At 37.6% G+C, this 26,693-nt stretch overlaps 1 protein-coding gene and 2 long non-coding RNA genes across 7 annotated transcripts in view; 2 read left to right on the top strand and 1 right to left on the bottom strand.

Moving 5' to 3' along the window:
• LOC147834982 (uncharacterized) overlaps positions 1-26,693 on the top strand; it is a 184,121-nt gene that overhangs the window by 40,662 nt on the left and 116,766 nt on the right. The window lies entirely within an intron of this gene.
• pam (peptidylglycine alpha-amidating monooxygenase) overlaps positions 1-26,693 on the bottom strand; it is a 94,736-nt gene that overhangs the window by 49,925 nt on the left and 18,118 nt on the right. For all 5 annotated transcript variants that reach the window (XR_015500755.1, XM_087270101.1, XM_087270103.1 and 2 more), the window contains exons 4-11: positions 22,587-22,644; positions 16,306-16,393; positions 8,544-8,635; positions 6,886-6,969; positions 6,693-6,741; positions 4,038-4,105; positions 2,489-2,569; positions 2,295-2,371 (exon numbers count right to left, since the gene is read on the bottom strand). Coding sequence is in view for 4 of the 5 variants with exons in the window: in XM_087270101.1 (XP_087126227.1) it covers positions 2,295-2,371; positions 2,489-2,569; positions 4,038-4,105; positions 6,693-6,741; positions 6,886-6,969; positions 8,544-8,635; positions 16,306-16,393; positions 22,587-22,644 (597 nt within the window). In the remaining variant the exon portion in view is untranslated. The remainder of the gene's footprint in view (positions 1-2,294; positions 2,372-2,488; positions 2,570-4,037; positions 4,106-6,692; positions 6,742-6,885; positions 6,970-8,543; positions 8,636-16,305; positions 16,394-22,586; positions 22,645-26,693) is intronic.
• On the top strand, positions 8,186-16,308 carry LOC147841949 (uncharacterized). The gene is made up of 3 exons (XR_015500808.1): positions 8,186-9,146; positions 10,044-13,813; positions 14,040-16,308. It is a non-coding gene; the product is annotated as an uncharacterized LOC147841949 (long non-coding RNA).

Below are 26,693 nucleotides of genomic sequence, written 5' to 3'. Positions count from 1 at the left end.
GACACCACCACTAGCCACTTTGGCTGGTTGAAAATAATTTTTAAATTGTAGTTTTCTTAACAGCAGAGGTCGACAATAAGGATGGTCCAGTATGCGTGCAAATGTGATCTTAGAATCGAGAAGCAGCACTACTGACAAAAATAATAGCATTCAGGCGAGCAAAAGAAAGCAGGTGAATACCGAATGAGAGGATAATCCCTCGCACCAACAGCTGATGTGATGCGCGCTCCCATTTCCTTGCTTGAAGCAACCATGCTTAAAAACGCAACTGGTGTGATCGGTTCTCTTTCAAATAGACTAGACAAAAAGGGATGCTAGTCACTAGCCACACTGGCTGGTGATCAAAAAAGTTAATGTCAAGCCCTGTTTGCAAGTACATGTCAACTTGCACTAACCCTGACCCCAACCTAACAGTCTACTTATAATTTATTGTGAATTAGTTGGCATGTACTGTAGATGCAATGTAACTTAAATTCAACAAAATATGTTAAAAAGACCATCAAAATATGATGATACAGACATTTATTTTACCGTATTTTAAGAATCTTTATATGATTTCAACTGACATGACAGTGGGCCAAACAAATAGAGTGGCCTAATCAAAATATCACAGTTATATTGAATACAATTTTACACATTACAAAGTTTGATTTAGTTTTCTAAAACTACTGAGAGGGCAGAACGGTGGCTCAGTGGTTAGCACTGTTGTCTCACAGCAAGAAGGTTGCTGGTTGGAGTCCCAGCTGGTTCAGTTGGCATTTCTGTGTGGTGTTTGCATGTTCTTTCGGTGTTCGCGTGGGTTTCCTCTGGGCGCTCGGGTTTCCCCTACAGTCCAAAGACATGCGCTATAGCTGAATCAAATAAACTAAATTGGCCGTAGTAATTGTAAATGAGAGTGTATGAGTGTTTCCCAGTACTGGGTTGCGGCTGGAAGGGCATCTGCTGTGTAAAACAAATGCTGGAATTGTTGGCGGATCATTCCGCTGTGGCAACCTCTGAAATAGAGACTAAGGCCGTACTCACATTATGCTATCCGAACCATGCTCAGGCCTGTTTACCGGATAGTTTGAGAAGTGTGAGTGCTCTGAATCGGGCTCAGGCGCGGTTCACATGGCCGGCTCTGGCCCAGTTGGAAGAGGTGTGCCAGAGTGATGTTCAGGCGCGGTACGCTTATAGTGTGAGTGCAAAGCAAGTCTGAGCCCGAAACTGAAACGCGACGTGATTTTTAAGGGACTGTTTCACATGGGTTTATTAATCACTCTTTATTTTCAATGAACACAAACTGTCATGAATTATTAAAGACGCAAACCCCTCACTGCACAACAGCTGCACCTTCAGCAAACCTCCTAGCTCCTGCACCACGAGGACTTCATGATTGTTTATGAGCATCAAAAGTGGCTGATCTGTTTGGCAAAATATTTGACTGCGTGTCACTGCATCTCAAACCACTAAAACGATATAACTAAAGAAATCTCCACTGTGCTGAGTGAGAGCACATCTTAAACTGAAGAGCGCATCATCGATGATGTAAGCGTGCTCAGGCCCGAATGCGAACGCGGGTCGTCGGGGGAGACGGGAGGATGGACAAGTGTGCTTCGGCCCGGTTCAAGGCAACTGTACATAGTGTGAGTATGCCCTAAAGCCTGGTTTATACTTCTGCGTCGACTGATCGGCGTGACCCGGCGTTGTCGTGTATTTATACTTTTGCGTGCTGTTTCTGTTGCTCAGCAATAACACTTCAGAAACGCTAGCTGGCAGTAGGTGTTAATGTTCCTCTGTGTCGAGTTTCTTTGCTGGTGTTTTGTTTTTTCTGAACGCTACCTTAATGTACAAGAGGCTCAAACTCGCTCATTTTGAGGCGGGAATCAGTGGACGTGCAACAACTTTAATCATAGGCTAAACACAAAACAAAAGTTTCCATCTGGAGCTCCTTCACGGAACTCCACACTTGTAAACACTCGATTCATTGGGCTCGCGCGGCTCTCATCTCCGCCCACTCTGTCAGCAATACCAAGCCGACCAATCACAGAGCTTGCGCTACGCATCATTGCGAGGTGTAGTAAATTTTTTTTGAGAGGTGCACATTAGCGCTGACGGCCACGTTGAGGGCTATGGGTCCACGCGTGGGCTGCACCAGAGCATACACGTGCACTTGACGCAGAAGTATAAATCAGCCTAAATCCGAAGGAAAATGAACGAGTGAATGAAGACTTCAGAGTTACTTCTTAACACTAACCATTGCTTTTAATTTGTCTTAGAATTAGATTTACTGTGAAATTGCTACACACTCTTACCTGCGGCAACAGTGGAGATTGTCGTCCAATCTGAGTCCACTGTCCATTTCGAACCCTGTACCCGCTTACAACTTTACCTGAAGGGCAGTGACAAACAAAATTATCGAAACACAAAAAGGAATTTGCAAAGACTAAACTAAACAAGAACTCAGACAATGTAAATATTACAAGCACATTTAAAAAAATGATCTCACCAAGGCTGTGTGTGTGTGTCCTGAAGGCAAATGGATACATCGGGGAAGATGTGTAAGTGCAAGCAATGTCTGCATTGGTAACTGTGAACACCAAAAATGTCATGTTATAAATAATCAACACACCACATTAGGGATGCTCATTTCAGTTTATTTTACCAACAGACAACCGCAGCTAGTTAGCCTAATATTAACCGTTAACCGATAAATATTTAAATATTATTTAATAAAAAAATAATTGAGGTGTCTATCTTGTAGGACACAAGAAATATTTAAAAATACTGATTTATTTTATCATGCGAACAGCATACAGAACATAACAGAGCATCTTCACGCACATGCAGTGTTTCCTACAGCATAGAAAAATAGAATAAACTAAATAATAATAATAATAATAATAAAATAACAGGCCTGCCCAAGATATTTTTCGCCTAAATGACAAATTTAGATTACAAAACGAAAACACTGACTGAATCCTTTTTAAGAACCGACATAGGCTGTTTTTTCCAATCATGTTTTTTTCTTCCGTCAAATAATATTTTCAGGCTATTAAATCGATCGCTCCACTGAAAATATGCATTTAATTAATCCTCCACTGTTATTATTATGTCACAAAACCCCTTTTAACATTTTAATAAAAGTCATTGGTTTAAAGATTAAGTCATAATGACTTTTTCCCCCCTCTCACTCGCAGTCAGCATCAGCGCTGGATTGTGTTAACTCGTCTGTGTCAAACTGTGACCAGAAATATTCTTCTTTCATTTTCCTTCTTTGACAAAATATGTCTGTAGGCACGTTTGGTTGCACGTGTTACCGTCCTGCAAGTTAACAAAAATGTGTTGCACATCATGATTGTTTATGAGCGGCAAAAATGGCGGATCTGTTTGGCGAAATATACAGCATTGATAATGTAGATTTTTATTTAGTTTGACAACAAAACATCAGTAAACAGCGCTATTCCACCAAGCCTGCTTTACTGAGCTGAAGTTGCTTTTATATTCCCCTTGGTTCATTTTTGAACAATGACAGCCTCCCTTTACTGTTTATCATGCTGCTCTGAATATTCGCTCTGAAATAGCATGTAAGTATGGCTTAGTAATAAGCGTAATTCCTGCACGCCGCCGTCCAACTACATTTCCAACTGGTGAATGACATGAACTAGTGGGTTGTCTGCTGTCATGTCGCGGTGCGTTCGCAATTTCAGCAGGCGTGGCTTTAAAACACAGTCCCTCCCCTGCCATCCAAAGATATTATGCTAAGCTGTTAGCATTTTGGCAGATCACCTCCTGCATCTTTAACTATATCCCTTTAAATTGAAATGTTACCAAAAAAGCAAAAGATTAAAGACTATTTCCCATTGTAAAGAATAATTTGTAGTATAGAATACATAAACAATAAGATGCTCTTTATAAAACCAGTAAAGCCAATAAATTACCTTTTTAATACTTTAAACAACCAAAAAAATATATATATATATATATTTTAATGGCAGATCTAATCTAAAACTGAAACACATCAACTTGAATAAATAGAAACAAAGGTTTAAATGTACCTTTTTTCCCGGGAGGAATCAGTGTGTCCACAGACATCATCAGATACATGCCAGCAATAAAGGGCTGTCTGCACACACACAAACATCATAATGAATCTCTAACGTATTACATCAAATGTAATAAACAAGGTAAATATATTATGCTAAAAACAAGACTTTGACTATTAAATTTAACATTGATCTCTATATTTTTAAATAAGATAATGCTCATATGAAGATGTAATACACCTACAATGCATAAAACAAAACATTTATATTTTTTTATTTTAAATAGATTTTATTCTACAGTAACAATAGGGCATTCAATAAAAAAGCCACCCCCTCAAAACAATACTGCATACAGTAGCACTAAATTCTAAAAACACCACTTTTCAATCCTGATAAATGTTCATTGTTTTGTTTATTTTTTTATAAATCATTCACTGCATAAAAGAAATAAAAAAAGGTCTTATTTTGATTATGATGAAATAAAACAGGAGATTCTAATATGTGATTTGTTTATATATTGGTTTTCCATGTTTGTTGCATTCAGGCTGATTTACAGACCTGTTACAGCTGTCTATTATGCTGCTGACGTCAATATATTGCACTCGACTCGCATATAAAACACACGCTTTAGGAAAATCAATGAGAACACAAGTGTGCTCTGCAGTGAATTACAACATGGTAACATCCATGGAACTCTGGATTGGCCAATCAGGATCAAGGACTTTAACTAGTCACTTTACTTTTACTTTAATTATAATGATAATCATGAAAAAAAAACATCGATAAAAATTCTGTCATGACTACATTAACACATTCATATTTTCAAAGCTCATAAGCACACATCTGGCAAGTGCGAAATTAATTATAGCAGACATAATCTGACAAGAGCTAATTCAGTTGCGCGTTCTGTTTTTACTCATGTTCAAACAACACAACACTATGCATGCTGATCTGTCTTCTTTCTTTTTGTAAGCTCATTTTAAGATCACACAAACAGTTATGATAAACCAACATATTTTAAAATAAATGGTTTCAAACATCCTTTTTAAGTCATAAATAACAGATAATCCTATTTTGCAATAGTTTTCAAATAAAAATGACTACAGAATTGTTGGCCCCCTTGAATTATTAGCCCCGTTTATTTTTTTTCCCAATTTCTGCTTAACGGAGAGAAGATTTTTCCAACACATTTCTAAACATAATAGTTTTAATAACTAATTTCTAATAACTGATTTATTTTATCTTTGTTATGATGACAGATAATAATATTTGACTAGATATTTTTCAAGACACTTCTATACAGCTTAAAGCGACATTTAAAGGCTCAACTAGGTTAATCAAATTAACTAGGCAGGTTAGGGTAGGCAAGTTATTGTATAATGATGGTTTGTTCTGAAGACAAAAAAATAAAATAAAAAATACAAAAAATCTTGAAAGAAAATAGCTTAAAAGCGGTGATAATTTTGACCTTAAAATTTGTTTAAAAAAATTAAAAACTGCTTTATTCAAACCAAAATAAAACAAATAAGATCTTCTCCAGAAAAAAATATATTATCAGAGGTACTGTAAAAATTAATGCTTATGTTAAACATAATTTGGGAAATATTTAATAATAATTCTGACTTCAACTGTATATATATATACTTCAACTAAAATATATATATATATATATATATATATATACACACACACACAAAGTTGAAGTCAGAATTATATATATATATATATATATATATATATATATATTTTAGTTACAGTTATTTGTCACACTTTTCCATTAGTTAATGTTACGTAATGTATTGTACTTATTGTGATCACCAGTGGTGTTGCCCTGTTTAATACTGTATATATAACTATCTATATATATACACACACAGTTGAAGTCACAATTTTATATATATATATATATATATATATATATATATATATATATATATATATATATATATATATATATATATTTAAGTTACAGGTATTTGTCACACTTCTCCATTAGTTAATGTTACGTAATGTATTGTACTTATTGTGATCACCAGTGGTGTTGCCCTGTTTAAAACAAAATAAAATAATAAAAAGACTCCCGACTCCAGTATTGGCAGGTAAGACTAGGATACAGTACATTGAATCATAGAGATTTTTCCATCGCTGGCAGTCAAACGCCGTGGCTCTCAAAACGGCAATTAAATGGCCCATGCTTTGAATCGCTTTATTCACATGACCTGGTGTTTTGAAACACTTTAGTCATGTGACCTTGGTGTTTCGGATCATGCTTTGGTGCAGCGTTTCAAAAAACTTGTGCTTCGGGATCTCGAAATTGTATCTAATTGTCAATTTCTCATCAGCCGTCCCTAATGCTGGTTTTCGACTAATCTCTTAAATAAACTACATTTAGATCCAACTCCTGTGTTCATGTCTCCCTCACTTCGCATCAGTATGAACTAAGAATAAACACAGCTTTTATTATCTATAAAATCTAAATTTGTGCTTGATAACATTAGTTAATACACTGTGAGATAACAAAAACAATGAATGAGTTTATTTTCTTTAATCAAAGTTAACAAAGATGAATAAATACTGTAATGAATCTATTTGTTTGTTAGTAAATATATGAACTAATCGAACCTTGTTGTAAAGTTTGACCCAGATATTGTAATAAAAATAACTTACGGTTTGGAAGTCATTCTTAAAGAGAGTCCTGAGCAGTCTCTATGATGATCTACAGTCAAGACGAGATATACACATTAGCCACAACCTTCTCTCTGCCATTGCAGATAAAAACACAGCAGCTTTCGGTGGATCAAAGCATGCAGATCCCACAATGTTTAGCTCTGGATTCGCGGTACATGAGTGTTTACTGTACCTCTAAAGTTGTTGACATCACCATAGTGAATTTGCAGCACAAAGTAGTTAATTCTTGTGTCTCCTCCAACTTTAAAGCCAACATCTGAAAAAAAACAACAACAACAACAAAAACTCGTTCAAGATGCTTCTTTCTAAAGGATGATGCTAAATCAAGATGCTAAATGATATTTACACCTGGTATGATCATGCATTTACTGTTATCTGACCACAAGTGGTCAGTCAAGATCCATCTGTTTTGAAAACTTGCGTTCAGATAGTTTGACCTTTAGTCATGCCGCCCCCTCATCCTGGAATACTCTTCAGTCCTATCTAAAAATATCTGAGCTCATCCCAATTACATCGTTTCGCTCTATCCTTTTTAACAAACAACAACAGTCCATTTCTCAATGTATGTGTTTTTAATATATTCTAATGTGGTATAGGTGAACAACTAAACTGTCTTTTTTATATTATCTTTATTTTCTATTTATTATTATTAATATTATTAGTAGATTTGTATTAATAATAGACGCAGTGCTGAGGAAGGCACACAAACGCCTCTTCTTCCTCAGGCGTCTCAGGAGGTTTGGAATGACCCCCCACCTCCACGACTCTTTCTACACTAGCACTGTGGAGAGCATCATGTCTGGCTGTATCACCACCTGGTATGGAAACAGCACCAGCAGCAATCGCAAAGGCCTACATAGGATTGTGCGAACTGCTGGACGCATAGTAGGAGGTGAGCTTCCCTCCCTCCAGGACATCTACACCAGACGGTGCATGACGAAAGCCATGAGAATTATCAGCGACTCCAGCCACCCAAGCCATAGATTTTTCTCTCTGCTACCCTCAGGCAGAGGGTTCCGCAGCATCCGATCACGTACCAGCCGGCTGAAGGAAAGTTTCTTCCCACAGACTATCAGGCTGATGAACACTTAACACACCCCACACAGAGTCTTCCATACCCCTCACTGCACACCATCAATATGTAGCATGCACTGCACTTAACCCATACTTGAAACAATACTGCCTACAACTATGTGGACGCCTATTCGTTGTACATATCGCTGTCAATTTCACATTGTCGTTGTATTTGCACTGTCTGTATTTTTCACTGTCGTTGTATTTGCTGTATTTTGCACTGTCTGGAGCCAGCACCTAAGCTTTTCACTCATCATAGCACACGTGCTGCTGATGACGTGACAATAAAAGTGATTTGATTTGATTTATTATTATTATTTTCATAAGTGGTGAGTTGCGGACCTCATGGCCAGGTCACCCTTGTAAATGAAATCTTGATCTCAATGGGTTTTTTTTTTATCTGGTAAAATAAACACACAGCAAAGTTCAAGTTCTGTCATTATTTACTCATCGTCCACTTTTTTGGGACATTCATCAGTTTTTGAGTCGTCCGTTGAACGCAAAAAGATATTTTGAAAAGTTTTGGAAAGCACAGCCATTGACTTCTATACTACGGATGTCAATGGCTGCTAGTTACCAACATTAATCCGAATATGTTGTTTTGTGTTCAACAGAAGAAAGAACTCTAATGAAGTTCAGAAAAAATTGAATATGAGTAAACACTGAGGTATTTTTTCATTTTGGCTGAACTATCCATTTCATACTTCAATTAGGCATTTTGAGATGAGGGAGAAGTGATATGGAATAGGCGAGCACCTTTGGGTAGTTTGGTTGGAGGAGCGTTCCTGGCCCAGGCGTACATGATCTTGGCCTGATCCCGACAGGTCCCCAGCTCTTTCCCGCAATCCCTGAGCACACAAGCAGAAACAAATATGTCAGAAATGATCCTTTTGGGTTGTTCTTTGTTTTCATTTTTGTGTGTGTGTGTGTTTCATGTGTACTGCCCATCCACCAAGACGTGCATCAATTTTGTAAATGGCTGACTAAGATCAACTTTCCACCCGATAAGAATAAATGTGCATAAACTACAATGGAAACACATTTACTGAATCAATTCCAGCATGCAAATCAAAAAAGGCATCTGGTTTTGTTAGGAGATCATGTGATAACAAAAAAAGAGTGTGATGGGCATTAATTGACAAACCAGCAGACCAATCCCACAATAAAAGATCTAAAATGTTGTTTTAGATCAGTGGATCCCAAACTTTTTGATGTGTGCAGCCCCTTTCTAATATTTGACACCTGTCAAGCACCCCTTTCTCCAATTAAACTCCACATTTTTAACAACAATATCTAAATAAATACAGTTAAAGTCAGAATTATTAGCCCCCCTGTTAATTTTTTAAACCCTATTGTTTAGTCCAGGGGTCGGCAACCCAAAATGTTGAAAGAGCCATATTGGACCAAAAAAACAAAAAACAAATATGTCTGGAGCCACAAAAGATTTAAAGCCTTATATAAGCTTTATAATGAAGGAAACACATGCTGTATGTATCTATATTAGCTATATTAGCCTACTATAAAAATGACTAAATTGGCTACAAATACATAATGAGCCTTCATGATTAAATAGCCACTGAAATCAGGTGGTTGGTGTTTATTTTGTTGTCATTAAAACACTTCAGCACAGCCTCTTGTCTTTTAGTGTTATTAATTTGATAATTTCTTCTTGCAGCCCATCAGAGTTCACATACCTGCAAAAAAACGCGTTGAATATCGGTCACATCACAGGCAATTGAGTATGCTGGCACTAAATTAATGTCCTTGGTTTGCTGATCGGTGATATTACCTACCATTTTAATATCCCTTTCCTTCACTGTCTTAGTGGAGAAAGGTATATCTTTATTTTTTTTGTATTATCTTGGTTTTGTTTTTAAAGTTTGCAAATAGGTGTTCTAATATGTCATACCATCTTTGAACAGTTTTCCATGCTTTATAATCTCCTGGTTTGTTTACAACAGCCACCTGCCTGGCATCCCACCCTGCTGATAGAAACGTGTGTCGCAGGCTATGACGCAAATCTTCGTTGACAGAAATGTTGAAATTAAATATTAATTCTACACACTTTGACAGCATTTGAAAACGTTAAAAATGTTTGTCCTCCTATAGAAATCATATTAAAACAAAAAAATATATTAACCTCCCCCATCTGTTTGTATTTTTAAACATCTTTGAAAAAGCTCCAGGGAGCCACAAGGGCAGCGCTAAAGAGCCGCATGTGGCTCTAGAGCCGCGGGTTGCTGACCCCTGGTTTAGTCTTATAGTGATGGTGTTTCATGAAATGTTCCTCTCCACTGATATGAGAGTATGTCTCTAATTCAAGGTCTTGTGGCCTGATGTATAATGACATTTGTTATATTTGTACTGCTAAGATAAAGTATGAGAGCGCACCGGAACACATGCAACTAAGATTACTTCATCTTCTACTTCTGCTCTTTGGTTTCCTTCAACAGTCAACCCCTATATTGATAGTAGACTGTTAATTCAGTTGAATACTGGTTATCAGGTTTAGGCATTGGCAACTCTGCTGACATGTTGTCCAGAAACTGAAATTTCCTGACAAGATCCAGGGCTGGATCTTATTTATCTGGCGTGGAGAGCGTGATCTAACATTACATACAAAACATTGCAATATTGTAGCTACACAAAATAGACATTTCCGCTAATTGTAATATTTGTAATACCATGTAATACCATGTTCTGATTCAACCAAAAAACAAGCCGAAATTTACAAAACAGTGTGAGACTGTTCTTGCACAATTGTGCAAATGATGAAACACAAATTAAAGATAACGCAAGCCCAGCAGCTAATTTTCATTACGAAGAACATCATTTACCCAGGGTATCTACAGGTTTCATCAAGTCAAATTGAGGACTTTTTAAAGACGTTTTTAAGACCATTTTAAGACCCGAATGAATGAAATTTTAGACTTACACAAGACTAAACACTAAAGATTTCTTGAATGGCCAAGTTAAAACCTTAAAAAAAAAACATTAAAACAAACACTACTGTAAGGAAGATAATTAAATCATAATCATTAATAATTGAATAGAGTAAATCAATGTTTCTTAAAAACTTTTATTGAAATAAATGGTTAGTGATTGGATGGGTGTTGGCCTGATTGAGTATAGCTTTACATGAACAGAGGATAACTAAGATCAAGCGGCAATCTCCTGCTCTCCCTCGAGAAGCCAATATGGAATTAACTAAAACTGCAATTCATCGACTTGCCTTTGGGGGCTCGCTAGATGTTCACTGATTGCAATGGTAAATTGGTCACTTTTACAGCTGATAAAAACAGGTTTACAGCCTGGTACAAACAATGGTTTTGGCGTATATAGCTAATATTACCCGTCATGACAACTGTAAGGGGGTGATTTCTTTTTTTTTTAAAAACTCACCTGTTTCGTTTTTATTAAGTTATATTTAAGTCTGCATAATTAAGGGTGTGGCCACTTGAGTGACCGCTAGGTCTCTCTGCTTGCTGTCTCGTAACCTCAGCTGATTCTGGCTAATTAGCCGCTGATCTCAGCAGATACATCGTATTTTTGTTTTGTTTTATGTGGCTTTACAAAGTCAATTGGCTTTTGGAATAATTCCTATAATTATCAGATGATATGGCATGCTGTGAGCACTTAATTGTGCCCACATACCATTCACGTGGCCTCTGTTTCCCAGGTGAGTGAAATTATATACCATCTCTATAAATATATTTAGGATAATTTATCATTTATATTGTTCTTTAAGGATTAATCCACATGGAGAACATGTGCGTATTTAATGCATTTTTTTTCTTAAGATATATGTATCACAACCGAAACAGATCTGTAGATACTTGCTAAGATCACAGAATAAAAAAGTGACTTTTTTTTTCATCTCACAATTCAGACTTGTAATTATCCACACATGTTCTCCTCACAGAACCCAACATCCCATCATTCCACAGTACTGGTGCTGCAAAATGACATTTGTTTTTTTGCAGATTTGCTATAATTAACCTATTTTCACACTGAACCAAAATGCTTCTGAAGCCTCACATCACACACTGTAGTCTCTCAATGATGAATTTTTTATAAGTCATGGGTGACATTAAAAACAAAAGCTTCTAGATATGGCAACATACGCGATGTACAGTGAAGACAACAGACAAGGAAAGAACACTGTGAAAAAATGTGCCTATTTGAAAGCTTTAATTAGCATTGACATGTATTCGGTTCATTTATCAGTTTGTAATATGACTGACAGTTTCTTACATAATTATTGTTTTTTTTCTCATCTAAACTCAAGCCCATGGAGAGAGAACAAGAATGAGAGCCACTCCCTTTCTCTTTAGGTCATCTCAGATACCGTTGTCAAGGTGCAAACGGTTGCCGTGGCAACTGGCAGGTTTATTAATTTTCGCTCTCTTTCTATGGGGAAGCTGCAGTTGTGACACATAGATCATTTGGGAGTTAGGTTATTTTTAAAAAGGCATCTACAAAAAAAAGGCATTTGCAAAATACAAATGAAATCAAAACTAAGCATTTTTTTAGCTCACACTGCCAGTTTTGTGGTGAAAAATTCAACTGTGGATGTTATTTAGAAAAAGAAATAGTTTGCTCTTGCAATCTAAGATTAAAATATGAAAATGCACTTCTTGTTTTTTTCAGTTAAATTCTCAGATTTGGTTATTTTGAGGTATTGGGGTGTGGCTTACATACTTAACCACGCCCCTCCAACTTTTAGTTTTGACAGCAAACAGAAATGGTGAGGAGGAGGTGTCTGATAGGCTGTAGTAACTCTTCTAAAACCAATTTCACAAATCTGTCTGAATGAAATGCCTACTTTACTACATCCAATCAGTGGACAAAACAAGCCACGCACACAGTTTTCTCACTTAATAATTTACATCACAATATAATTCGCGTGGGTTTCCTTCCCCATAGCCCTATGCCTTCAAGCTAAAGAGAATTGGGACAGCCATGCCCTTTCACGGGTATGCACAAAACAGAGGGTAAGGGTAAGGGATAAGGGCTAAAACTGGGATTGGGCCTTAATGATGACTGAATTTTTATTTCTGGGTAAACTGTTCCTGACCCATTTGCACAACTTATATTTCAAATTGTGGGGCGAAGCAGTGGCGCAGTAGGTAGTGCTGTCGCCCCACAGCAAGAACCAGCTGGGTTGCTGGTTCGAACCTTGGCTCAGTTGGCATTTCTGTGAGGAGTTTGCATGTTCTCCCTGCGTTCGCGTGGGTTTCCTCCGGGTGCTCCAGTTTCCCCCACAGTCCAAAGACATGCTGCAGGTGAATTGGGTAGGCTAAATTGTCCGTAGTGTGTGAGTGTATGAGTTTATGAGGGTGACAGGCCCAGACGACAGGCCGACCGGAACGTGTAAAAAAAGTTGTTACGCAACCATACGGGCCTAAGGCCAAAGAAGAAGAAGAAGAAGAAGAAGAAGAAGAAGAAGAAGAAGAAGAAGAAGAAGAAGAATAAGATGATTTTAAATTGTATGACTACTACATTGAAAACATTATCTTTGTAAACTTACTTTGTGTTAACAGCAAAAACGGTAAAATAGTAATATATGTATGCTTCACATGAGATGTATGAGACTGAAAACTGTTGTTTCTTGTAGTAGTAGTAATGCAAGAAGTACTACAAACTCTCTATTAAGTAGTAGCAGTGCAAAAATAAGATGTTCTTTTTTCCCGAACGCTCCTACCGTCTCACACCCATTTGTAATTGGTTTGGAAAAACAGGTTCTGTAATCTCAGCTGAAACTCACTCTCAGTTAAAGCAAACAGAGATCAATGTTTCAGTGTGTCGCAAGGTCACAGTGTGTTCAATCTTCAGCAAACCCAACATGAGTTTATTAATGGCTGACGCATAAAACAGTGATAGGAGTAATGTTTAACGCTGAACAATGAACCACTTTGTCTGTTAAAGCTGAAAATACAATTTGTGCAATTGTTTATGTCATTTAATAGAGCTGTGAACCTATACTAGTCTCACGGTTCGGTTACGATTATCATGCCATCGATTCGGTTCAATTCGATATTTCGGTGCATCACGGTGCATTGATGATGCTTTCCATACACAGTTTTATATTTTCTTCACAGCAGCATTTCTTGTATTAAAATGTATGAATATATTTATATTTATATACTATTTGTAATACAATTTTCTCATTTAATACAGTCAGATATATAAACTGTAACTTTAAACAAAACGAGCATTTAGCAAATAATATAAACAAATATAAATATCTAGCTCAATTTCTGATTCTTGTCTAGTTCTCTTACACCCCTTTGATTGGTCACACCCTCAAAACAAAAAAAAACGGTTGCGATTGGCTCTTGCGCGCTGTGTTCTTCATAGATGAGTGATACTGATCAGCGGCAGGTGGCAGCGGCGATCTCACAGCTGATGTATGATAGACACGGTGGAGAAAACTCTGCAGACACGCGCTCGTTTCTGTATGCAAAAGTAACGCTGTAAAACAGCCGAGAAGAGAAGAAAAACCACGCCAGCAGGTCAAATGGGCCACTGTGTGTGTGAGAAAGAGAGAGAGAGAGAGAGAGAGAGAGAGAGAGAGAGAGAGAGAAATGGAGTAGGCTACTTTCATTCTCTCGATCTCAGTGAAATAGGGGCTATTGTTGTATATGTCAGTGAAAGACTGATCCAGCAAACACACACAGTGAAATTGTGCACAGTTTATGAGTTTTAAGTAGTTGAAGCGCTGTAAATACTCGCGATCGCCTCCCTCGCGACAGAGCGCATATGAGGTAAATGACGTCAGTAATAACCGGTTATGATTATTAATGAACCGATACCGAATTGTCCGCGTCTGCATGGCAGTGCACCGAAGAAATGATTAATTTTGACACCCCTATCATTTAAACAGCAAAAAACCTAAAAATACCAGGTTTAGTTGATTTGTTAAAGAGCACCCATGGTGAAAAATCTACTTTTCAAGCTGTTTGGACAGACATGTGTGTAGGTATAGTGTATAGACCGTCCGATTGGGGTGATATAAACGCACACAGTCCTTTTTTTTTAAAATTTAACAACATAAAAACGGTGGACTAATTGTAGCAGTTTTTAGATCGACCGCAACTTGACGTAGAAGTGCGGTCCCCCCACCCACCAATATTGATTGACAGGCGCGCGTCACCATATCCTCAGTTTGTCGTTTCTCATCCACCATTTTCAGCGTGCGAGTCAAAGTGATATAACCAAAGGAACACCCTTGCTCTATTTTTAGATGCAAGGCTCATTGGGCTCAACACAAGATCAGCTTTCACCACATGATCGCTGTAATCGGAATTATTGTTTGTAACTTAGTTTGTTTGTAGGTAGGTTTGCAAACTAGTGTACTTTTCATTGCGTCCATCTTAAACCAGCCAGGATTCGGGACACTTCATATTTCTGCCGCGCCACAGAGCGCCATCTGAACATGCGAATGTCTGTGTCTGGAGTGCCGTGTCGCGGCTCTGAGCGGGTCATTCAGTTCATCCGTCAAAGTTAATCCAGTGTGCGTGGTTATGTGTCTCGGTGTACAAGCTCGGAACTTTAAACTAGCACACAGTCGACTGTAAAACTATACAAAGACACAAATGATTGTGTACTTTCTGCTTGGTCTGTGTCCGAGTCGTAATTGTACGGCTGAATGCTGATGTTGCTTCTCTCTGTCTGCCTGTCTGTTGCCAAACACAGAGCGGGAGAGCTCTTGGCTCCGCCCCCTTGTTACGTTGGGCAGGAATTTAAAACAAATTTTCCATGTGAATCAACACACCCCTAAAACAGCGAGCTGTGTACACACCCTAACATAACACTTTTGAACACATTATAGTAAAAAGATCTGAACTGTGTTTTGAACTGAACCTAAACTGGCACTCTCAGAAAAACCATAATAATAATATTAAATCATAAAAAAGGGCTAAACTATGTGCCCTTTAAATGTTTTTAATGCGTTCCTAGGATGCATTTATTCGATCCAAAATACTGTAAATATTGTAATAATGTGAAATGTTAACACAGTTTTGAAATAATGCTTTTCTGTTTAAAAATATTTTTAAAAATGTAATTATTTCCATGATTCAAAGCTGAATTTCAACATCTTTCTAACAGTCTCTGTCATTTTTACAGACTCCAAATCATGCCTCCAGGTGTCATTCTTTGATTGTTAATATTTAACTTAAGTTTACCATCTACGAAACCAGTTTTATCACATCATTTTTTTGCTGGGTTCCCTGACATGTTAGGCTTTTAGTAAATGAGCGGGCTGATGCAGCTGCTAAGGACGCATTGAAGCAAGTGGTGAACTCCAACTTCAGAAATGAGACCTTTTATCAACGTTTACATTTTAAATAAGTGGCAAGAGGAGTGGGATGCACTGAAACCTGATTACTTTAGAATATTAGAATAAGGTAAATCAACATAACAAATGTTGTCTTGAATTGACAGTGCTTGTAAAGCGGCACTTTAGTTTTGTCTGCAAATGAAAATGCTTATAAAAATATCAGAGGGAACTCACCAGTATCCTTGAGTAGCATAAGGGGTTTTGCAGCCATATAAAATCATGTGGTGGGCTGTGTCCATACTGGCATGGGGAACAAAGTCCACTGAGAAGAGAAGAGATGATTTTAAGGTAAACTTGGTAATCTTATAGAGAATACGGTGATGGTAGGATGAACATCTTTAATGACGATCTGAAATTTCTTGATAAATTGTCATGATTGCAATGTCATAGCTTTTCTGCAAACGAACAATATCTGGGTTTCACCATAAATATTCTATTTTATTGTATCACATGACAAACGAATGATGGAAACACCAAAAATGTGAAAGTAATATTAAAAAAATCTCTTAATTTTTTTAATGCTAAAAAGGTTAATGTGAAAAATGGAAGATGGAATTTCATTTGCTGTATAAACTTTGACTTAGTGAACAGCACACCCACTAACTAATAGCTGTCTCCATTAAGCTTGCCTTGCTAATTGTTGGTTGCCAGGTTACCAATACTACAGTCAGCTGCTCTAAACACTTGATGGAAACGCACCTATTTCACATTGGGGATTTTTCTTTTTTAGAACTTTGAAAAGATTTGCTTTACATTAAGATGGAATATTTTCTGATCATTTACGGAAGCTAAACTGGCAGAAAAGTGTAGAGTTATTTAAACTCAAAATAAATTATTTATCGAGCAAAATTGAGGAACAACAGACGTGATCGAATTAAGGACACAATAACGATCATTGTTTATTTTATATTACTATGTTTCCAGAAAAGTTCGCTTAGGCAAGAAAATGGAAACAAATTTAGCAAAAAATAGTTAATTATGTAAATTCTAGGTGATGGTGTGTTCTTTGACAAGGAAATCTAGGCTAGTTCACTTGTTTGGTTCAAGAAGTTTATGAACAATTAAAAACAAGAGCACACTGGAGAGCTTCTTCATACTAAAATCGTACAATTCTAACTAAAAGTAGCAATATTTATTTAATTTAGTACTTTTAAACTTCTGATTTTAAAGGAATCTATTGTATAAAGTGCTATACAAAGGGCCGTTCATTTCAATGCCCTCATGAGTTGGTGTGGCATCTGTCAGTGCTTCGCAACAATCAGCTGAACTCTCTAAAGAGCCACCACTGACAAATTCTTGCTGTAGCTCTGATACAAGCTTTAATTAGAAAGAATTGTTTAAAGCAACAGTGTTTGTGTCCTCTGCATTTGTCTCTGATAAGATTAGTCTATATTTTTACTGAAATGTATATAATCGATACAAATAGCGAATCTGACCCAGTCGAGGTTCGAACCAGCGACCTTCTTGCTGTGTGGCGAACATGCTACCCACTTTGCCACCGTGCAGCCCATATATAACATATTACTAAATTCACATGTATCTGATGAGCGACGCGGTGTTGCATTGAGTAGCGCTGTCGACTGACAACAAGAAGGTCGCTGGTTTGAGCGCTGGTATGCACTATAGGTCAATTAGGTAAGCTAAATTGTCCGTAGTGTATGTGTGTGAATGAGTGTGTATGGATGTTTCCCAGTAATGGGTTGCAGCCGGAAGAGTATCCGCTGCCTAAAACATGTGCTGGATAAGCTGGCAGTTCATTCCGCAGTGGCGACCCCAGATTAATAAAGGGACTAAGCCGAAAAGAAAATGAATAAATCAATGTTTCTGATGTGATGAGGTGTATATATGTATATCTGGGCCTCTGGAAAAGATTTTGCTCAGTAATTTACGCATATGATTGAAAATTAGCAAGTAAAATTTACGATAAAATTTCGAACAGTTGTTTTTAATGATCTCAATTACAGCTTCAAATAATCGTTTACAGTGCAGCTTTGCATGAAACATCTGTAAAGGGTCTGAAAGGGTGAATGCTGTTTGCTTTTGTGAGCATTAATATGCTGCCCACACTGAAATGATAGATATCTACAGACAAGGCCTCTATCTCCGTCTGTTATAGCTATGAATAATAGATGAGATGCTTGATTGATGGCAGTAGCAAGACAAACATAATGTATCTCTCAGATACATGCATAAGTGTGGGTGGGCCTGTTATTTTGCAAACCAGTGTGTGTTTTCTCCAAACATCACTGCAGTGTAACACAATACACACTTGCGGAAATGTACAAATTCGAAGCAAGTCATTTGGACACAGCCATTATGCAGTTACAGTAAGTTAATAGGGTATGTAATAGGGTACATACATCAGTGGAAATCTTATTTATTCTGCTTTCAGATGATGTATAAATCTCAGATTTCTAAAACTTCCTTATCGCTGGTTCTGTGGTCTAGGATCAATATAATGAACCTCTAAACTAGGATAATAGAGACACTTTAGGCAAGGCAAGGCAAGGCAAGTTTATTTATATAGCACATTTCATACACTTTAGCATGTTGTTTAGCATTTCATACACTTTAGCATGTTGTAAAGAAAAGAATATAAAAAAGGGAATCAGATCATCTCTAAAAGCAGAATGAATGATCTCCACCAGCTGCAACCATTAATCCGCTGTATGAATAAAGATTTTTATTGGCAGAGAATAACAACAACAAACAGCCTGCCGTTAACCCTCGGCCACTGCTGCTCAAGTTTCAATATTACAGGGATTCACTGGCCTAGATGACTTATGTAAATATCTGCTTAAGCACACAGCAGGATGGAGAGTTTATACTATGATTCTTTGAGTAAATGAAAATTAAAAAGGAGAGACTGGCCTGAACGAGATTATATTTAAAGCCTGGTCAGATTAAACATTCATTTCATCACCAGGATCACAGTTAACAAATTCAGGGCGACGAAGCCTCCCTGTCCAAACAGTACAGAACAAGCACTCATTTAAAAAAAATAAATAAATAATTTATTGTACATTTATGAGGGTTTTTTTCTTTGTTGTTTTTTGATCCTGTTTATTTGTAGATACTTTATTTTGTGACTCTCATGTTTAGGTTTAATTTATTTAATAAATCTTCTTTTAAAGATTTAAAGTTAAGAAACAATTCAAACCATTTACTACTGGCTTATTACCTTCCGTTTTGCCGCCTCAAAGGGGGCAGCCTCTTAGAGAGTTTTTCCGGGCCGTTCTGCCCTGAGCTTTGGGCGTAGTTTGGGTTTTAAAGGGTCACGAAACACCAAAACACATTTTTTAAACTGTTGACAGTCGTATATGTGTCCCACACTGCTAAAAACACTATTAGGACACCTATATTTCACTAAAAAGTGTAAATTGGTTGTTTTCGCGTTATTTCAAGCAAATTCGTACTTCCGGTTTGAAATGATTTTTTGAAGCTGCGTCACGACCATGAGATAATAGCGTTGTATTCCAGCGTGCAGACTGGACGTCTGTGCCAGAGTGTGTCTTATTACGTCTTACAGTGTGATGCATTAATGCATGAGTAAGGCTTGTTTCAAACCAATCAGCGCGCTCTATTGTGCAACTTCATTAATATTCATTACTGTCACAGTGATTAGACGACAGACACGCCACGTTGTATTGGCAAAACAAGCGTGAAACTTTTATAGTTTGCTGCAGTTAAGTTTTGTTTTCATTTTCTCTCTGTGAGAGCGCAGCTGGAGTCACGCGTGGATTAACAGTGTACGCGACGCTCGACAACAATAACTTACGTGTCTAAGGAGGAACATTGTTTACCTGAGAGCTGTTCTTATCTGCAAACGCTGAGATCCGGATTCGCTTGTAGTCTCCTCTTAATAAAGACGCGGCTCTAGTTGCTGGTGATTGTCCTGTCTGGTAAGTGAGCGACCAGTGCTCTTTGTTTATTCAGTTTGTTCGTATCGAACTAACTATTGAGTGTAAACATGCTAGCACCACAACCAAACTTTAACCTTTTATAGGATTTTTATTTTTGCATCTAAGTTTCCGGGAAACGCAGAGGGTTTTTTTTTCTCTCATTCGCCGTGCGGTATCAAACATTGCATGAAAAATACACGCTTAGAGCAGTTCCTCGAATCAAACATCTCGTTTGTCGCGAGGGACATGACTGAATTCCCTGAATGAAAGAGCCAAACTGCAGTTAAAGTCCAACATTTAATAATTTGGCAAATAATTTGACTACAGATGTCCATTTAAACACAGTCAATTTCTCCTGTGTGTGTGTGTGTGTGTTTTGACTCTGAAACTCAGCGGGTGCCGAAATACACACTCCCACACCATCCCTCTTTAATTCCTCTGACACCCCCCCTTAAACAGAGCTGGACACGCCCACTTTTCTGACTTTTTCCAAAATAGAGGTGTAAAAACACGCTGCTGAAACGAGGGGGTTTCATGGCCCTTTAACTGTTGGTCTGGTTACACCCCTTTTTCTACTGACTGACCAATAGTCTCCTGGCAAAGTTTGAGCGGGAGATTTTCTTTGTCTCTGAACCGCTAATATGCAAACTAAGGGTCCGCCCGGAAGCATGCGAAGAGACATTAACTCAGAGCATTAAATAATGTAAGCCGTGGTGATTATGATCATGCGCTACGCATCATGTGTTGTAAATCGGCCGGAGGAACATATCGATACCAAACACGAAAGTTTTAGGAAAATATCAACATGATTCAGGATTTCTTACATTATTGATGCTTTAACAGGCTCAAAAGTACAAGGCGTACAGGTTATATGAGGGATTACACAAATTAAAAGTTAGGTGTACTTAAAACAAAGAAATTTGGGTTCTAAATGTTTGTTTGTTTAATATTGAGGAATGTCTGTGTGTGTGGGCAGAAGGTTGAGGCAAAGAATGGGCTTTTGCCTCTCTTTTACATTATCTGCCATGTTCCTTTGAAGTTTGGAAAGAGGGACTCAGGCCAGTCTGCTAAGGCCCCGTTTACACTAATCCGTTTTAGTTTGAAAACGCATAAGTTTTGCTACGGTTACAGCATCCGTCCACTACGCCGGAGTTCTCGAGCGCCGAAAACGGAGCGTTTCGAAAACGCTGGAGAGGCCGTTTTCATTCTGAAACGCTGCTGCTCCGTCTCAGTGTGGATGATGGAAAACGGAGACATCTGAAAACGGAGGCGGGGCTGCAGACATTCGCCTCTCTAATTGGGGCTTTTCCTCAATATTAAGTAGCCCACACACAGTTCAGTCCTGCATCTTCTTTGTGTAAGTTAAGACTTCGCAAGTTTGTTCAAGGCTGCAGTCTCTTCTTTTCAGTTTAATATGGAAAACAGACTATACCGAGGACACGGGTAAATCTTCAAAGGGAACAGTGTACTTTATAACTTCATTCACATCACCCTGGCTACGTTGTTTCCCTTTCTCAACAATAAAATGTAAACATGATATAAAGAAATGCCTATTTTCATTTTAATATTAGCAACTTAACAGACAGCAGAAATGTTGAGGTGTCGTGCTGCATATATGAGCGTCATCTTCACTGTGTGCATATTTATAAGAAAACGGAGCCGATAACAACTGCCTCCTTTCAATTTCAGTGAAAATACGAAACCCTCTCTTATTATCAGTTTTAATAATCGATAATGGCCATTATAAGTATAACATAAATAAGTTTATACATTATAGGAAATAAAGGCAAGCGATCAGTCAATATACAGAATAGGCCACGTGCTTACATTAATCATTAACTTATCTTTGCGCTCAGCCAAAACACGTTACCTGAGAACAAGTAATAGATTCCAATGACCAAAGTCAGGGAATATGTCGTTAGATAAAGATAACAAGATGAATGAAATATCACGTTTAATAAATATAGTGAGATTAGATCCAGTGGGAGATGCTTGATGAGAAGTCCGACAAGCACAGCTTTCATCTGGGTAGATTGGCTGCAGCGCTTGCCTGAGAGTGTGTGTGTGGTCACGTGATGTGCGTTTTCAGCGTTTTGGTGTGGACGGAGAGCAGTTCAGAAACGCTGGGTAAAACACGAGTGTGGACGCGGATCGTTTTCATTCTAAAACGCCGTTTTAAAACTAAAACGCACTAGTGTAAACGGGGCCTAAGTGTCCCGGCGTAATTGAATTGTCCCCCAGACATGCTCAGAGCAGACTTCCTTGCACCAGGTGATCGTAACTGTCCTCTTAGACTGAACCCAGATCGTTTTTTTTTTAAATCAATACGTAGTTTTATCTACAGACTGTACGTTACACTGCTATAAGGATAATAGCTGCTTATTAGAACGTATAAAGTATGACCTTATTCTACAACCCTAATCCTACACAATACCTAAACCGGACGACTACTTTACGAACTGTTAATAAGCAGCTAATTAGTAGTTTATTGAGCTATTTAATAGAAATTATATAGAAATTGTGCTTACTACAGTTAATAAAACCTTTACTCACCAATATAGGCCTCCCGTGAGGTTGGGACAGGAACAGCCATACAGTAGTAGCTATCAGACTGTTGAAAAACACACACACACACAGATGCATATATATGAAAGTTCATAGAATATTTCAGATTCACATATTCACATTCCTGATCATGTTTACTAAATCAGACCTGGAATGCTGAATATAATTAAGATAAGTGAAACTGTTATGTATGCATCCAAAGTTTTGAATTTAACTTGTAAAACAATAGGAATTGCTGAAATGAACTAGTAAAGTTGGCTTTATATTTGCACATCCAGGGCCCTATCATACACCCCAATCTAAATGCCTATCTTTAAGGCGCAAGACGGATATTTTTAGACCAGCACAACCCTACATTTCCCATTTTCTGCCAATTACATTTTCCATTATTACATTGTTTAAATAGCAAATCCGTTTGCGCCACTTTTTGGACTCATGGATGTTCCAGTCTAGAAAGGAGGTGTGTTAAGGCGCATTGTTGACGCGTTTTCTATTTTGAGGATTAGACTGCAATACACAAGCCAAGCGATTTTCACTGGCATCAAGCGGAAGAGTATATTAAATCACTCCTTGATGTTAGATGGTGCTACACAACTTTAAGCTTTTGACACCTGCTTGTAACACAGAAGAAGCAAAGTTGATACGCTTGTTGTTATGGATGGTTCAAGCAGCAGCTCCAGCTCTGGCAATATCGAAATAACAATTGGTCACCAACGCAATCAGCAGCTCCACGTTCATATCGCCTCTGGGCATCTTCTTCAAGTTTTGCGCATGAGCGCCTCCAAGTGCCGTTTACTGTAACTTCAGCAGCTCCGTGCACATGAACAACAGTGCCAATCTGATTGGTGGAGATGGCTTTGACGTGGCGCGTCAAAACAAAAAAACGAGCATGAGGTGTTTTTTTTTTATATGACGCTTTTGCGCATGCTGTTTTGCACGTTGGTGTGCACAATCACATTGATGCCCTATATCAGAGGTAGGCAAACTATGGCCCGTGGGCCATATGCGGCCCGCTAAACACTTTCATTGACTGAAAATGGGTCAGGCTAAAAATAAATAAATAAATACTGACTCTGAATGTCGTGTGTTTAAGGAAGAATGGACCACAAAATACTTCTTCACCAATTTCGGACTGAAAGCTGTAGGTCTAATATGCCAAGAAAGTATTGCTGTTTTTAAAGTCTACAACTTAAGTCGGCATTTTTCAAACATTCAAACAATTTTTAATGTGTTAATATGAGATTTTTATCTAATCAAACAATATCTTTTCTATTCTCCCCATTAAAAATATTACATTATTATTATTATTATTATTATTATTTATAAGGGATTATTTTATTGTTTTATGATGTTTGATAATTAAATATAAATAGCAGTGCAAATGAATTCGACTTGTAAATATGACTCAATAATAACTATTAAAAAAAAGATGTGTTAATGTGACATGTTCTTGTCCGATATTACATGTTCCATGCATACTGCCACTATTAATAAATTTTTATTTTTTTTTAAGGATTTGATATGTGGCCCTTCACTTAGTTTGCAAAACTTGATGTGGACCTCGGGTCTAAAAAGTTTGCCCACCACTGCCCTATATTTAGTCACGAGGCGTTAAACGTTGATGGAAAACGTGAGCAAAAAATGTCTCGGTGTGCACGGGCCTTCACACATGAAAAATAATTAAAGGATACAAATATTACAAAAATTATTATTTTCTATAAATATAAAAACCACTGCCTCCATGTCTTCATCTCAGGTGGCTTTTTTAGTTTATTCATGACAACTTGCTTTGGTGTAATGTTATTATTATTATTATTATTTATTATATGCAATTTTATATTCGTTTCATTAGAAACAAGCTTAGATTTGTCCACCTGTCAGGTTTTAGACCATATGGAGCATAGCACATGTGTTAGGACACACTTATTATTTTTAATTTATCTGTTTGCTGGAAATTGAACTGAATTTAAAAATAGCTTTGAAACAAATCTTTGTGCTTAACAAACACAAATTAAATATGTAAACTAATGGATGTCAGTGGAGTGTGCAACACCATTTCCTTATCGATAAAAGAGAGAAAGTAAAAGAGGCCTATTGAAGGAGGCTAATTCTTTATCCTCCTTCATCCTAAAATGCGACCGTTTATTTTTTCTTTGAGCAAAGTGACATCTTGTGACATGGCCCCAAATAATTGGTCTTAAATAGCATGCAGGTGTGCCTTCAAAACAAAAATAGTATTATTAAATTGACTGTGAACAATGTTGTCGTTTGATAGTCATTGGCTGCCAATATGATTTCCCTGTTTAGAATTGGCAAATAATACTTTTCTGAAAATATATTAAGAAGGTTTAAGTCTGAGGGCACTTTCACATCTGTAGTTCGCTTCATTTGGTCTGGACCAAGGGCAATAAATGATACATTGTTGCGTTTTCTGCCGTCTTTGGGTCGTTTTCGCACCACACTGCTGGCTTTGGTCCGAACCACTTGAAACGAACCAAAATGCAGTCATCTGACAAAATCCACCTCTCTCATTGGCCAGATGTTTTTGAACATATTTCCTAAACTGCTTATTGATTGGTTAGAATTCACGTGTGGGGAAAATGAACTCCCGCAAGTAAACAATGAACTCCCGCAAGTAAACAAAACCAGAAGTGACAAAATGTCGTTTTTACTCTGGAGGGACGACTGCGCTGGCTGATTGTATGCCTGCTTTAGACAAACAAAACATTTCAAAAATGAAGCGCGGCTGCGGCTGGAAAACAGTGTTTTAATGCATCGCTCGTCACTTCAAGAGGAGGCGTGAAGTAATTTAGCTAAACTGCGACATGGTCATCTTGCGGAAATATTACCAACGAGCCATCAGGTAATGTTTTCCCCTCTCTCTCTGTTGGTAAAGCGCTGTCAACAAATATTTTTCCTCCATATCCCATAATGCACATCGCATCGGCCTACGGCAGCTGAATTAGTCCAAAACGCGCAGTACTTTTTGCGGTTGGACCTGTTTTAGTACGGATCATATTCTCACCACAAACGAACCGCTCTAGGGTTCGTTTGAAAGCGTACCAAGACCACCTCTTCAAGCAGGTCTCGTTACGCTTATTTGGTCCGCTATTGGTGCGCTCGAGTACGATTGCTGCATTCTCACCTGCCCAAACGAACCGCACCAAAAGGGAAAACGAACTCTAGTGCGATTCAATCGAACTAAATGAGGCAGGTGTGAAAGCACCCTGAATGTGCTTGACCCCACATTAGCTCTGTTTTTCTTACATAATAAATAAGTTGCTTCTCACAGTGCACTTGATACACACGAACAGTTGTGTTATCTTGCATTCACATGACTAATATTTGGGAACGAAACCTTGTGGCACAGTTTTGGAAGGTCGTTAACAATTAATTCTAATGACAGGATTTGGCTCACGGATATCAGGATGACTAAAACTACATTTGAGATGATGTGTATTGTGATTGGTCAACTGGTTAGTCAAGTTATCCACAGGCTTTGAAGAGCAAACAAATGAAAAAGTTTTTTACAGTTCTGCCCTTAGGGAAAATGCTTGCTTTCCAATGCTTTTCTAAACACATAAACTATATTTTTTGTAGATTTCAACAAAAGTGTTTGTGTCCAGAAGACAATAATAACATCCACTAATTTCAGCTTTAATTGAAAACCAGTTAATTTAAAGCTTTAATGCACTACGTTGAGTATATAAAATCTAAATGTATCCTATTGTACATCGATGACTCATCTTTGCCTCATGAGTATTCATAAGACTGCAGTCCTATGTGAGGAAGCTCACTTTAATTATTCACGACAGTTGCTTTTCTATGACAGATGCTTTCAAAGGTGAAAAAAATAAGAGCATAAATTTAATGCCGAGCACAAATATAAACAGCTGTGCATTCATTTGTGAATTAAATATAGCAGTTACATAATCAGATTACCTTTTAGTAACTAGTAAAGTAACACATTAAACTTTCATATCCAAGAAAATATCAGAGTTATGAGTATTAACTTATAGCTGTCATGTGGTATGGGTGTGTTTATAATTTAAAGTGAGCTTACAAACGGATGCTTATTTTGATTTACAGTTGAAG

The sequence above is a fragment of the Danio rerio genome, chromosome 10, assembly GCF_052040795.2.
Source record: "Danio rerio strain M-AB ecotype USA chromosome 10, GRCz13ab, whole genome shotgun sequence".
In the NCBI taxonomy this organism is placed as follows: domain Eukaryota; kingdom Metazoa; phylum Chordata; class Actinopteri; order Cypriniformes; family Danionidae; genus Danio; species Danio rerio.
The sequence above is the reverse complement of the archived record's forward strand: the minus strand, read 5'-3'. Positions and strand labels throughout refer to the sequence as shown.